Below are 15,133 nucleotides of genomic sequence, written 5' to 3'. Positions count from 1 at the left end.
AGCCCGCCTTCCTCTCCACGCTGTTTTCAGCAGTCACACAACTTTGCACTGCAACAGAACATTGTCAGTGAACATAACCCAGGTGATATTATATTTCCCACAGAATGTATTAATGCAAATTGTGTAAACATAATTTGTTTAAGAGGTTGTGCTACAGTAATGTCAGCTTTGTATTACAGTAGGTGTGACATGTATGTTTTTGTGTCTGTGCTAGCGTCCCCTTCCTCATATGAAAATATGCTCCTATTTACTCAGTGTGGGATCAGACACATTAACCACATGAAAAATGACTTTGATCAGTTTGAACCACCTTCAAACAAAGAGATAACTTTAGCTTTTCATCTTAACATATCTTGTAGCCTCAGATCCACCAGTTAAAAGTTATGTGTCTGAAGCCTATTAATTACACTGCTCATTTCTGTCTAATTTATAATCATCGCTTTTATGTACAACAGGTTTGAAGCATAGAAATGTTGAAAACGGCCATTTCTGATACTTTAAGAGCTCTGCTGTCGTAGTGTCCATTTGTTATTACTTTAAATGAAGAGCTGTTGAATGTAGAAGGATCATATTGTTGACCTCTGGTTTTGAAGAGGAGCTCACGAGCAGCGGTTCATGTTATGCTGCAATATTCACTCCCGGCACCTTGTTCAGTGGCCCTGCGATTCAAACAGTGACACTGCAAGTACCCCTCTAATGTCCGTTTTGCAAGTTCAAGTTCAAGTTAGCAATAATAAAAAAGTAGCATCTGGGTATACCTTTGTCCACAGTGTTTGTATCAGTGAGGGTGGACTTAAATATTAGAAATAGTTATACATATAATGAAAAATAATTCAACAGCAACACAACCTCCAAAATGGGCATAATGTTGAATTAACACCTCTTGAAAAAAAAATGTACTTGGCTAAAAGCAAGCTTTATTGAATTGCTGATGTATGAGACTATAAACTCATAAACAGGCAACTAAATGTGGATTTTTGTTGTAATTTGTACTCTCCACTAAGCTTTTCTTGCTGTCTAAGTTTTAGACATAAGTGGCCAGCTAGTATAAAATAAAATGATGATGCCATGGGTTGTTTTTCCTCGTCCTTCCAGCCTCCACTGGAAACTGCTCACTGGAGTGTGACGTTATTTCCTATCAGATTAAATATAGACAGTAGAGGGGATTCAGGGACACATGGAGTCTGGTCTCTTTTGTCATCAATCAAAACAGGCTTCATTTGTAGCCATTTTATTTAAAAGATAAATGACTTAATCACTGGTAATTGCATTTCTGTAACAAATGGAGCAATGCATACATTTAGCTACTACATGAGTCACGAGGTTTACTGTATACTAGCATCATCTGATCAAAATCCAGCTGGTGGTGTGGAAAATGAGTTAGCTGAACTAAAGTTGAATAATCAAATTCTTTATGAGTTGTGAAAATGTAAGACCAGCAGAGGTAAGTTCATCGAGATTTTTCAGATTGAATCAACAGCTGAATCAACACACTGACAAATGTTACCTACAGATTTGCTTTCTATTTATATTTTCTCATTTGCCATAAAGAATAAACAGCTGTAGCTGCTGTTGGAGCCAATTGTGCTCCATAAACACAACTTGCAAGGCTGCTCCCAGTGACCTTATTAAATTATAAGCATATGAGCAGGGACTGAGTTCATCGCTGTTAACATAAATTACGAAAGGAAACAACCACGACTTATCTCAACATGTATTAAAGATACATAGCAAGTTTTCATCATGTATGTTTTCTTCATCCTACAAAAAAGAAACAGTCTCTGGGGAGTTTTAACACATTGCATGCTGGGAAGGCTAATAATATGCTGATGATATTTCTTGAGAAACTTTTGATGAGTTAAGTGAACTCTCTAAAGCCACATGAACTGAAGGTTTTTGAGATATGAAGTGGTCGGTGGGAAAAATTGAATGAAAGTTGAGATGAAAATTTCCTTTCAAATCCCCAGTAATATTGTGCACCTTTTTAAGATTATATGTCCAGAATGTATACATATCAAAATCATTGATCTAGAAATGAAATCTATTAACTGTTTCCTCCTATCATGACATCCACCTGTCAGTCAATCTTCAGCTTCTAGCTGTGCAGAGCTAAGGCAGATTCATTGGTCAGCTTGATAGCAACAGTATGGTACGGCAGTGTCTTATTCTGTTTCCCCAAAATACTGTTGTTACAGGCCCGATGGCTGGAATCTATTCACTCTGAGAAAAGCGGCATCTGTGACAGCAGATTATGAGTGAGGTATTTTACAGCGGACTGCGTCAGGAGCTATCTAACCTTATCAACATGCAGTATGTGATGGGCTGAGGGCCTCACTGAGTAACGTAAGGTACAACTGCACAACCTTATAACTGGCACAAAATTTCCTGATGCTTTCCAGAGCATCCTGATAGCTTTACCTGTTGCTAAATTAGCTAGCTGTTAACTGCCATTAGCCTGGTTAACTGCACAGCTTAGCTACATCAGATGGAGCCAAACCAAACTAAAAGTTTTTGGTTTAGAAAGGTCAGCTGGTTAATGGATTGCTGCACTGTAGATATATGCGTGCTGCATTAACGCTCATTCAGAGCCACTAACTGACTGTTTCATGTGTGTTTGTTAATGATAGAATCAGTAAGATTTATCCGAGCCATTCATAAACGCACCAAGGACGTCAAATACTAATGGTCTGAGTTGGTAAAGTGTCCCATGTACTGCAAAATAATGAGAAAATACGGAAATGCAGGCAGGCAACAGGCTCTCTGCAGATACAGCCACAACCTCACACTTCTAGTGGTTCATAAGTAATAAATGAAAGAGATTATGTTCATATGAGTCATACATTGTAATTTTTGTTTTAGAAAAATGCTGAATATTATGTCTTTCAGCTAATACGAAAGATGCCACTTAATTCTTCAATGATGTTTTACAGTGTAGTGGTTCATCCCTATATTGAATCTCTTCTTAATGATATTACAAATGATATTTTAGCATATATACTGTATAGTCTACTGATTTAGTTTGGGACAATGACAAGTTAATGAACTGCATTCAACAGCCGTAGACTATAGTCTGAAAAGTGACGAAAGTAAATAAACTGTGCAAACAGATTAACAAACATACACATTGTAGTTATATTGTCCTTCAAGGAAACCTGTTCATGTATTTGTGATAACAAAAAAGTGATGTATGTATGTTTAGTTGTGAAAGCATTGATAATACCATACCACCAGTGATTCAAACTACTATTAATTCTAAAAGCTGCTCTTATGTTTGTAATTGATAGAGTGAACAGGTAGCTTATGGAAACCAGACAAATCAGCAAGCTCATTTTTTATTTGGTCTGGCTGATATGGCAAACATTAGGAACAATTTGTAACAAGATTTATATATACTGCTTCACAGAGCTAATTCAGAACCAAATACTGTTTTACACCGTTGATATACTCTGTTTTAGCACCAAAATAATGAAGAAGTTGCAATAAATTTTTAAATATGCAATATGATTCTGTTATGTACATAAAAAGCAGCTTTACAACAATAGTCATTAGGAAAGAGAAAGATTTAAAATGATGCTCTTCTTTCTATGGTAAATAAGTTGAAATGGAAACTTGTTTTCCATCAGAACTGTGGTACACACTGAATAAGCATGCAAATAACCCTCTTATGGGTTTTATGATCAGGCTCTGTTTTTGTGGCTTCATGCGACTCGGCTAAATGTGGGAACAATTAATGTGTTTCTGGCGTGAGCGCCGTCTCAATTTGCCAAATAAGCTTATCGGCGTATTGACTGTGGTAAAACAAATATTTTAAAAATCATAGTGATAGCAAAACATATTAACTCACTCTACAGCCTGAAAAAGCAAACAATGGGGAGCGCATTTCTAAGCTTACTCTATGCCTTCGTTTGCACAGTGGATTTTCATTGCCTTGTACAGTGTGACATAGACGAACATGGGTCTCATCAGTGAAAACTCTTCTTGGACTCACAGGGCAGGATAAGGCTACATCTGATTTAAAAAATGCTGCTCGTTGTTTCTAGCTCATTGTCAGTCCAAAATATTCCTCTTTCTTCTCAAAGTAGTAGTTGAGTCGTGCCGTGGCATATCTGGGAAGAGAGGAGAGGACAGAAAAAAAAAATGACCAGAGAACACAAGGTTTTTCTTTTCTTTTCCTTCTACATACCATCCACCGTCCTTGGATAGTTATGGTGCATGATAACAATGTAATGGCTGCGTACTGTAATCATTCTGTCTGCCTTTTCAGTCACACTTTACTTTTTTTTGCAGTATGCAAAGATTTAAGCTAGACATGAAATCAGACAAAAACTAGAAATAATATGTTCTTTATTAGACAGTATTAGACTCTTTACTAGATCCTTATTTGACTTTCATAGAGGGTAATTAGGGACACATTATGACAGAACTGTACTGTAAACTATTTCCAACTGTTAGACCCTCATTTGACCTTTTAGAGGGTGATTAAAGACACATTATGACAGAACAGTACTGCAAACTAAAATGTGTTATTTCCCACAGTTAAACAATTATTAGACTTTCTAAGAGGGTAATTCATGGCTAAAATGTTCAATCACGTGCTAACAGTGTGAAATAATCAGTGTTAGAAAGAGTACTGAAAATCTTTACTCAAGAACAAGTGCTGTTATATTGCTAAAGTGTTACTCAGTTACAAGTAAAGGTACAGGAGTGGAGTGTGGGCCCTTTGCTGCATGTCAACTCCTCTCTACACCTGATTTCCTGTCTTCTCTTCAGCTGTCCCTATCCAGTAGAGGCAAAAGAAAAAAAATCATCATAAAAAAAACAAAACAAAACAAAAAAAGTAAAAGGACTGGTGTTTGCAAAATACTTTCATAAAAGTACAGAGTATTCATCTGAAAAACCACTCGAAGTATTAGCCTCTGATGTGTAATGCATTATTAATGGAGGTTTCTGTTTCTTCAGATCTTTGGTCTGAATTACTCCAAACGCAAAACTTCACATTGGTCACCGTTATCTCTTCATAGTATGGTTGCAAATTCTGTGTATTTTACTTTACTAATAATCATTAATAATTCAGAATATCAAAATAATATTATATATTATAATATGTTTTTCTCATTTTCAGTGTTTTCTCTTTTTTCTCATTTTAAGTTTAATATGTTTCCTTATTTAACAAATGTCTCCACCAGACAAAACAATGCCAGATGAGGTGCAATTACTGCCATGACTACTGATTAAAGATCCATGAATACATTTTTAATTGAACGGCAATTAATCAATTAATCATGAACATCCTACTCTAAATGTGTGCTGCAACAGCATTTTGTTTTGTTTTTTCATTTGTGTCTCCTGGTTTGCATTGGCCTTTTAATGATCTGATCATCTTATTGGCTACTAAAATGCAGATGAACGGTTTGGATGTTAATTAAAATTGTACTCAGTACTCAATTATGAATTTAAAAGAAACTAAGTAGTGTAGTGCACATAGTGTAATGCAAACTTAAGTACGAGTAAAAGTACATACTTGAAAATTTACTCATAAAAGTACAGTTATTTCTGCACCTGGAAATAATACACCTTAGTTCACAGTATAGTTCTGTTGTAATGTGCTGTATTAAAGGGTTTAATACTATCTAATAAAGACCACATTATTTCTAGTTTTTGTCTAATTCAATACAAATTAAAACTTGTTACGTCTTTTTGGTGTACTGTAAAATGAAATGCTAACCCTAACCCGAACCCTTTCCAGCCTGTTTTAGGTTTTAAATATAGTATAGACACAATTAAATCTATTTTAAAACAGTGCAGTCTTCCATGTCTGTGACTACCTCAGCCATGCAATGACATTAATTTTCACACCAAAAGTTAAATGCTTTCACTCAACTAAAGTCTTCAGCAAATTCATGTTTCATTAGGAAGTTCTGTCATTGTCATTGTGTTTATTGTGTTACTAACAGCAGCATGTGTGAACCTTCCACCTGTGAATGACACAAAAGAAAATCTCTTCCTCCTACATCACCTTGCATTCATAGGATATAAATTGAAAAAAGATTAAATGAATCACCACTTAACTTCAGATGGTTTGGGCAAAGAAATAGAATCTGAGTAAAAGTGTTTCGATCCTGTAGTTCAATTATCTTTCATCTTCTCTCTTGCCGTTCTGACTTCTGCAGTGTGATTAAATTATTTGAAAAAGAAGTAAGAACTTCCTCTGTGAATGTCACCTTAATAAAAGTCTCTTCGTATCAAAAGGTGGCAGTTTGAAAAGAAAAATGTCAAATGTCACGATTCTCACTGAAATACAAGGATATCCTTTAGCCAGTGTGTTTAACTCCAGGATGGAGTTTCAAGGGTGCAGTGACTTTTAATATCAAACACAAATATTATAAATACATTTGATATGGGGTAACACATAAATCCTGGAGGCTATAACTGTAACACCAAATTATTCAATATTTCAATATTCAATATTCAAGATATGAGACTCCCTTGTCTGTGCCTCTAAATTCTGAACTTTTGGGACTGATGACATAAAAGTACAAGTAAAAGTAAAAGTAAAATACCAAAGTGAAATAGCAAAAATGCAATTAAGAATTATTTCCTGGGTATGTATGTATGTATGTATGTATGTATGTATGTATATACATATATATATATATATATATATATATATATATATATATATATATATATATACATATATATATATATATATATATATACATATATATATATATATATATATATATATATATATATATATATATATATACATGAGTTGAGTATATATGTTGTCTGCGTGTGTAGCCTGAAGAAACTATGATGATCATTTTGTTGTGCCACCCTGTTTAGCGTAATGATAAATGATTTTGATACCTTGATATTTTGAAAGGTTATTTCATTTAATGGTGTCCTCAAGTGATTTAAAAGTTGGGAAACTTGCGAACCACAGATTTAAAAAAAAAGAATGGTCATAATAACACCCTCACTTTTAGTGCTGAGTTTGGGTCAAACTTTGAAGATGACGGATCCTTTGAATTCCTAATGCAACTCAAGATGGTTTGCCAGTGACCCATAAAACAACATGACTGTTAGCAAAATGACATATATGACTGCTGGAAAGTGCAAGAGACAGGTACTGGACCTTTGTTGTCATGTGGTTAACACTGTGAAAGGGTCACCGTTGGGTTTAGGCACCAAAACTACTTGAGTTAAAACAGGTACATTATTTGCATTAGTTCACTTATGCACATATTTTAAGTTACATATGTTAGTTAATCACGTTACATAATATAAGTCAATATTGACTTTTAGTTTTACATGGGACTTGAACAGCAGCCTCCTGGGTGAAAGTCGGAGAGTGGTTGACCCACTCATCCACCCTGATCTGCTCCTCATGTGGGACGTGCTTCCTTCTTTGCTCCCGTCATAATTACTACAACCACTAGTAACATGCTTGCACAAACGACCAGCCATTTTTCTAGTGAGGGCAGGCTGCTTTTGTATGACTCTCCCTACCCAGTAAATACCAACTCAGCATCCACAATTTGTAACATTTTCTGTTAAAAATGTCTCAAGACAGCTTCAGGTCTCAAGCCTGAGTGGAGATGACCCAGATGATATCACTATGACATTATTAGGGTTATTTCCTTCCTTTCCTCCTTCCTTTTTTTCACAAGTCACATGCATAAACAGAAAGATGCTGCCCAGTGGAGTGTGCCCTACAGCCCGAGATCAGCTCACTCTGCTCCGGTTTAATCCCACAGACTCTCCCTTCACTTTACGCAGCAACTGAGAAGCAAGACACAGGAACTTTTGGAACTTTCTCTGTATTATTTATTCATAGGCAAACTGTACATTTACTGCCACTAGATAGCTTCACTACTAAACTTTAATCCCGACGACAATTATATCATGTTGATGGACAACAGATCAGGAATTTTAACCTGTCAAAGGAAATCTGCACACCGCACAGAACCATCCATAAGCATATATTTTACAGATAAAGATGAGTAAACTGATCTTCATTTGTAAAACTGGGGGAGTACTCCTTTACAGTGAAGTATCTCAATACACATACATGTATTAGTAAATTTAATTTCTGCAATGTTAATATTTAATGCTTTTAATGTTGCTAATATTTAAACTACTTGAGGTTCTTTTTGAAATATTTGGCCTTTGACATACATCAGCCTCCAGATCTTTTCATTCCCTGAATTAAAACATACTTGCACTTGTCCCATTTGTCATTTATAAGAATCTGACACAAAAGATGTATGGCGGCAAAAATCTTAAAGATGTAAACTCATTAGTTGGAATTCAGCATACAATAATTCATTTTTCCAGTGTTTGCTACAGGTCATACTGCTTGTAGCTCAAGGTGGGCAAGGTGTGTTTTGTTTGCAAAAACTTGCATAACAATATAGCAGCAAGGCTCTATTCACTGAAGCACAGAGTCTGAAAGCTGTGCCAGAGCCTGAGCGCATTTCAGAACTTAACTGTGAGAAAAGTGGTTTTGTATTTGTTCAAACCATATTATCGAACGTTTCAATAAATCTGATGTCTGAGTACGCTGTTGCCCTTGGCCATTATACTATACCCTTTGAAATTAAGTGAAGTTTCAAAAGCACAGAAAATGGAGGCACAGAGAGGAGTTTGTCCTTTAATCAGTGCTTTCACTGAACTCCTCAATGCCGAATCAGTTTTCTCTCTCTTATTGCTCGGTGAGACAAAAAGATAATTCTGACACATGCCTTTTAGTTACTTGTACTCCATCACTCTGTTCCCCACCTGTATCTCCAGGTAAAAACTGCTCTCTAATTATTGTGTCAGAGTCTGGCTTCTGTTGTCTGCTCTTTGCAATTTCTCTTAGAGTCTTGTGGCTTCACTTATGGGCCACCTTAAGATATAGACTACACACCTGTAGCTTGTGGATAGAGACAGGTGGTACTGTATACATCTAACCTTTGCCACTGGAATGTAGTTGATAGAAAAAAAAATGTGGGAGAATGGAAGTCCTTGGTGTTTGCCTGGTAGAGCCAGCAGACAATTTTCACTCCTCATTGTGGTTTGGTGACACTCAAAAGGCGTTTTCCCTGGAAAGACTCAAATTTAACTCAACCTTGTGCTACAGTGGATGTTTGACATGTTACTCAGACAGAAACACGAAGCCTTCCTTAACCCAGCTGGATGGAAGCAGAGTGTGGCACTGTGTAAAATGTTTTCCTCTGCTTTTCAAATTTAAAAATATGGTGTCTGTTTGGCTGCAGACATCAAATTTCTCCGTTACAATCTTCCAGAATAGGTTTCTGTTCATTTTTAGGCAAAAGGTTAACAAAACATTTGTATAATCATGATTGACTTTAGAAGATATAGTTTATGGCTGATTTCATACCTGTAGCACTGTTCATTTTATCTGGATCAAAGGAAAAAAACATAAATTGTTGAATTTTACTTCTGGTTCAGTTCGTGCACACACATTTCCACACATTTTCCATATAATCTCTGGATCTTGAACAGTTCTATTCAAAATTCTAGGAACCTTGGTGTTATCTAATGAACAAGGCCACGTTTCAACTGGTTTTGAGCTAAACAGGGAGCTGCACACTGCACAACCTGAAGAATACAACACAGCCGTTTTGGTTCTTTTTTTGTTTTGTTTGTTTCTGACCCAGTTCATTTTTGGTGAAAATGCTCATAATGATTTAAAATTAGGTGCAGGAACCAGAATGGTGCCAGTTTCACGATGGTGGAAAAGGGCCCACTGATTTCTTACAAATGTCCCAACGGCAGCAGACATGAAGCTACACAGGCTGACAGGTAACTCATTGATTGGACAGTTTTGGTGATTGTTATCCTACATTATCAGTGCATCTCCACCACCCATGTGGGGAAATCATACAGCACTTCACTGCTTCTGTCATCAATATTTATGTTCTTTACTGTCACAAAGAGCTTGAAGAAATAACTGATTACTGAGAAAATTGTTGCATATTATTACGAATAATAACTAACAAGCAGTGTTAGGACAAAAAAGAGGCATATTGTACAGTAATGAGGAGTATTACTGTGGAATCACTGTCACACAATTTTAATGAACTGATTGAACTGACAGAGTATACAAAGCACGATATAAGCGCAGCAGTTTTAGCAGCTTTTGACCTGTTAATCAGAGAAAATACTCATAAACCTGGCTTGGCCTGGCTGGAAAACTGGCTTCTGCCTGTTAGAATGACATACGTCGACTGTGATTAACTTGATGAGAGACAAAAATTAAGCTTGGCTGTTGTTGGGTTTGTGTGTCTGTACTTAACTAAAGATTATTTGTGAGGTAAGAAACTCAATTGTGAGTCAATTAAGTGTTTTTGCTGTTCCATCAAAACAACTTCAACAAAGTGGTACGTCTTCTTTCTATCCAATCGTATTGCGATCATATCAATGTAAGCAGTCATATTCTCCCAATTATACTCAATTATACCTCTGTAACAAGTGCAAGTAAACTCCCCCTCTTTTATTCAAGCAAAATTCTGTAACGGCAGGAGAAAGACAAAATTAAAGGCCAAGCTTATTATAATTAGAAAATTAGAATAAAAAAAAAGAGAAATAATTCCAGGTAGGCTTTTAATGTTGGATTGTTTTTATCGGGGTGAAAAATACCACAGAATTAATGTATATACTGCCCCTGAAGCCAAAAAAGAAATCTCAGTTATCTAACAGACTTGGAGAACTCCTTACAGTTGGCTTCAATCTAATTTTACATGTGATTTTAATATAGTTACGTCAGAAAATGACAATAACTGTTGAAGTTCTTATAGGTTCTTATAGGTGTCTCTAACAGGCCTTGTGCAGCATCGTGGTTCTGCAAGCAAGTAAGTACCTCATTAGGTGGTTTCACAGAGTTACAAGGTTCTGTAAATGCACTGTGAAAACAATACATCAATGTATTGATATTAGAAAATGTACTAGCTGAGTAATATTTGACCAGGAGTATCTATACTCTGACTCAAGTACTGGGCCTGAGTGCTTTGTCCACCACTGTATACAGTATATGTGTACATTTGCTTTTAATCGTACAGAAGCAGTCTGTAGGATTTAGTAGCACTTAGCGATGCAGATTGCAAACACGTTGTGTCTCTCTCCAGGTGTTCAGGAGAACCTATGGTGGCTGTGAAACTGCCCAACTCAATTATTATTTTCAAATGATCATATACTAATGAAAACATACCAATAAATCCTGCTAAATGTTTAACACTTGACCTTTAAAAAGGAAACACTTCCCTAAATCTAGAGCCATAGCAATTAGAATAAAAGATTGCTAAATTTCAAAGTCATTAAGTCAACATTCAGTAAGTTAAAATAAAAGGTGAAAAAAAATCTCTGTCAGCTGATCCAGTAAAATAAAGCATAATATAATCACTGGTCACAGCATTTTTTTTCTCTTAATCTAATTACCCATCATGTCCACACCCTTCAATATGTAAAGAGAATTACATTTCAGTTTTCTGATTTAAAAGAACAGCAACCTTCACTGGGAATCCCATTCATCCTTATTTTTATTAAAGCCGACACCTAAAACTAGTGTGCTTAACATTTATCATCATCAGAGATGAAACTGAGACGTATTTCAATTTAGCAGAAGTAGGGGAAAATGAACTCCCTCCAAGCAGGTATTTCATTTCACAATGTGCTTTTGTGCACAATTCCCTCAATTTTGCAGTCAGGCTATTCCAAACAGTGGGCCTCCTCCTCGTTCATTTCCTCATAATAATGTCTTTGTCAAATAACGGCTCACCTTGCCAACACGTCCACAAATCTAAACCGCTGACTCGCAGACACTTTCAACACATGAATAAAATCATATGAGGAAAGTAAATATGGACGGTAGAGGGAGGGTGGGTTTGCATTCCCCTTGTGGCTCCCTATTGTCACTTCTACATCTGGCCCTGGTTAAAGCACAAGGCCTCGACGACGCCTGTCACTCGTTGGGAAGTCGGCAGATTTGGCTCAGGGGGATAACAGTGGGAGGAAACACACACACACACACACACACACACACACACACACACACACACACACACACACACACACACACACACACACACACACAGAATCGGGGTTTAACTCTAACTTCCTATCCCTTTCCTTGTTTATCATAAAAACATAGGCAGCTGTGTGTCGTGTGTTCCTTCTTAAGTTAAGGGAAATAAAACTGCTTGGTTAAGCTGAGGCTAAGGTTGTGGTCATGACAAGTAAATTATGGTTAAAGCTGCATTAATCATTATATTCTGAATTAAATCAAATGACTAATGTGAAAACAGTCTCTTGCAGTAATTAGCCCACAGAGAATGCTCACCCACTCTGCAGTATTTTCATGGTAAATTTGCTGTATGGTCCAATCTCATCGCCTCTCTGCCCTCAAATTCTCAAAGGCAGCCTTTACAGCAATGAGGCTTTGATGAAGCTAGCTGCAACCTAACTAACCAAACGTTAGCAATTAGCTTGTGAAGAAAAGCAAGCATCTAAAAACCAGATAATTTGTTGTGTGTGTCAGCTTGTTCCAGAAAAGAATTCCCCCTAATAACAAAAATATGAAATAAATAAATAAATACATACACAAATAAATAAAAGTAAAGGTTTAAGTTTTTGAAAGATCATTAATGAAGGTTCACTGTTATAGAAGACAGTTAGCAACTGGTTGGTGAGAGAAGTGGAACAAACAAAAAATTCTATTCAGTCTATTCTAACAAAAAATGAAAAACGGAAATGTTTTCAGAAGTTCCTGGCAACCAAAACGATGATAATGTTGCTCTCTGGCATTGTTTGCTAACAAATTAGCTAGCCTACCTTAAAGGTCCATTGGCAGAATATGGCAGTAATGTAATATAGTATACAGAAGTATGTTTTGTGAATAATCACCTGAAAATAAAGATTTTTTTTCCATTTTAGTTAACTTAGCTATATTTACAGAAGGTTTGGGTTCTCTTCCACAGAGGCTGCCATGTTGGACAAACCAAACACACTCTATGGCCTTTCATGTTTTGTTTTGTTTTGTTTTTTTTTTGCGGGAGAGAGAGACAAGGTGTCTGCAAGACTCATTTATGCACCCTTTATGTACAAAAATAATACGTGTCTATATCAGAAAGGTTTCAGAAAAGGTGGACAAATACAGACAAAATTAATCCAGTACATGGACAGAAGGCTCCCCTGTATCCATACACACATCTAATGTTTAACATAAATACGTCTTACATCCTACACACCCGTCCTTTAAGCCCAAGCCTTAACTGTGTATCTGTCAAGTTGTTTTGGACAAAATATTTCTCCAGTGGCAAACTAAACTATCTAAAACTATTTATTGAATTTAGGGCTAAATGATCCCAACTAGGGATGCACGATTTGGTTAAAAAAAAAAAAAAAAAAAAAAAAAAAAGTCATATTGTGATATTTGACTGGGAATTATCAGTGAAAATTTTAAAATTGTGATGATGTGACATTTGTTGCAATCTGTACCAAACAAACAATATTTTCTTTCATCTGGAGAACAAGACAAGAAGCGGTGGCATCTCTGCAGCACTTCATTATAATGCTGTTTTCTCACACATTTTCACTTTTTTTTTAAAACATCAAAATGACGACAAACTTGACCTTTGCCATCTATATTTAATCTTTCTTTACAGCAGGAACAATCAAGAATCCCGAAAGTAGTGTTGGCAGAGGGAATTAGGATATGTGTGTGTGTGTGTATTGAGGGACAGAGGTTGGCAGGGCAGCGATGCCTTAAAACCTGGTTCCCCATCATTACTGTTGCTCTCATTTCAGCTTAGCCCTCCAGTTAAGGAAAGGTAACCCGACCCTCGCCGTGCACTTTAGGACAACCTCAGCCGGCGGCTTAGAGGAGCAGACGTCTAGCAGGCGCATGTGGCCCAGCCAGGGATGAGAGACGTATATGTAAGGGAGGACCGACGGCACGGGAACAATAGTGCCTCTGTGCCTCGGCACCCCTCTGGATCACATTTCCTCCGAGGTCCAGATCGAAATGAGGCGGGGGCCCTGTCACTGATCTAGCAAGCGAGCAGAGAAAGCCACACAGAGGGGAGGGTGCCGTATGTCAATAGTGATTAGGATCACGATCACAACTGTGGCGGGTGCGGGGCACACAGAGAAGGGAGGAAAAGAGGAAAAAGTGGGGGTGAAGGGAAACATTTCGCCCTTCTGAACTTTATTGTCTGGTTGCTGGTGGTGAGGAATGTCTCCTGGACTTGTTTAAAGATATCTAGTGCCTCTGTGTATAATAACACATTTAAAACTACAAGAAATTAGCTTTGATTTCTTTAGAAAGTCTTTGAGAAAGCTGAGCCTTTCATCATTGTGGTTTAAGAGTGAGGAAAAGCAGAGAATTTCATGCGAGAAGTGACAAGAGGAGTAAAAGAAATGTGCTTGTCCTGCCTGTTTTATGCCACATTCTGGGTACAGACAAAGATTTGAAGCACTGGTGGAAAAAAAATGAAATATTTCCACACACTGGGCTCAAGTTCCCAGTCCTTTATTGCAATTTCTCTGCCAGCAAATTCTTTGTCAGGCAATCCTAATGAAGATCCTGTTTGTCTAAACATTGCAATAAAATAGTGAGTGCTTGAATTCAACGTGCAGGATATATTTTTTCCATTTGTGCATATCTGAGTGATGCATGAAGATTTTAAGTAATGAGCAGGCCCCATGAAATCACAGTGAAGTCATAATTTTCTTTGCGGTTTCACGTGTTTCTACATTAAACAGTTGTTGAGGTGGTGTTAATGTGAGGGTGGTGCTGAATGTCAGGAGGATGTCAATTTGAATATTAACAATTTGGACCCTTTCTAGGAACTGTGTATATGCAAAGTGACACCCAGACGCACACCTCCAACCACATAGAAAAGGCTTTTTCTCTCTATTTCATGTGACAGTGCAGTTGCCTGCTTCAGGAACACAAACCTTAGGAAGTCGAAGTCAATCGAGGAAAACCGTGATTGCAGGATGGCCCAGAGACCCCAGAAGAAGTTGGACGCCTGGTGGACGAGAAAGAAAACAACATTAACGCATCATACCAACAGTTTACATGTTTTAGAGAACGGTTTCCCTAAGTGGGATGTGTGCACCC

At 37.0% G+C, this 15,133-nt stretch overlaps 1 protein-coding gene across 2 annotated transcripts in view; it reads right to left on the bottom strand.

The window, feature by feature from the left end:
- Positions 1-3,319: 3,319 nt before the first annotated feature.
- The window catches only part of LOC146316542 (ethanolamine kinase 2), a 39,469-nt gene continuing 27,655 nt past the window's right edge, over positions 3,320-15,133 (bottom strand). The window contains exons 7-8 of one of the 2 annotated variants that reach the window (XM_084734164.1): positions 14,968-15,041; positions 3,320-4,106 (exon numbers count right to left, since the gene is read on the bottom strand). In XM_084734164.1, the coding sequence (XP_084590290.1) occupies positions 4,037-4,106; positions 14,968-15,041 (144 nt within the window). In that variant the 3' untranslated portion in view covers positions 3,320-4,036. Of the gene's footprint in view, positions 4,107-13,656; positions 14,058-14,967; positions 15,042-15,133 lie in introns of those variants that run through there. The other variant, XM_084734165.1, reaches the window with a different exon arrangement.

Source organism: Lutjanus erythropterus, chromosome 13 (assembly GCF_056507025.1).
Source record: "Lutjanus erythropterus isolate fLutEry1 chromosome 13, fLutEry1.hap2, whole genome shotgun sequence".
Lineage (NCBI taxonomy): Eukaryota > Metazoa > Chordata > Actinopteri > Lutjaniformes > Lutjanidae > Lutjanus > Lutjanus erythropterus.
The sequence above is the reverse complement of the archived record's forward strand: the minus strand, read 5'-3'. Positions and strand labels throughout refer to the sequence as shown.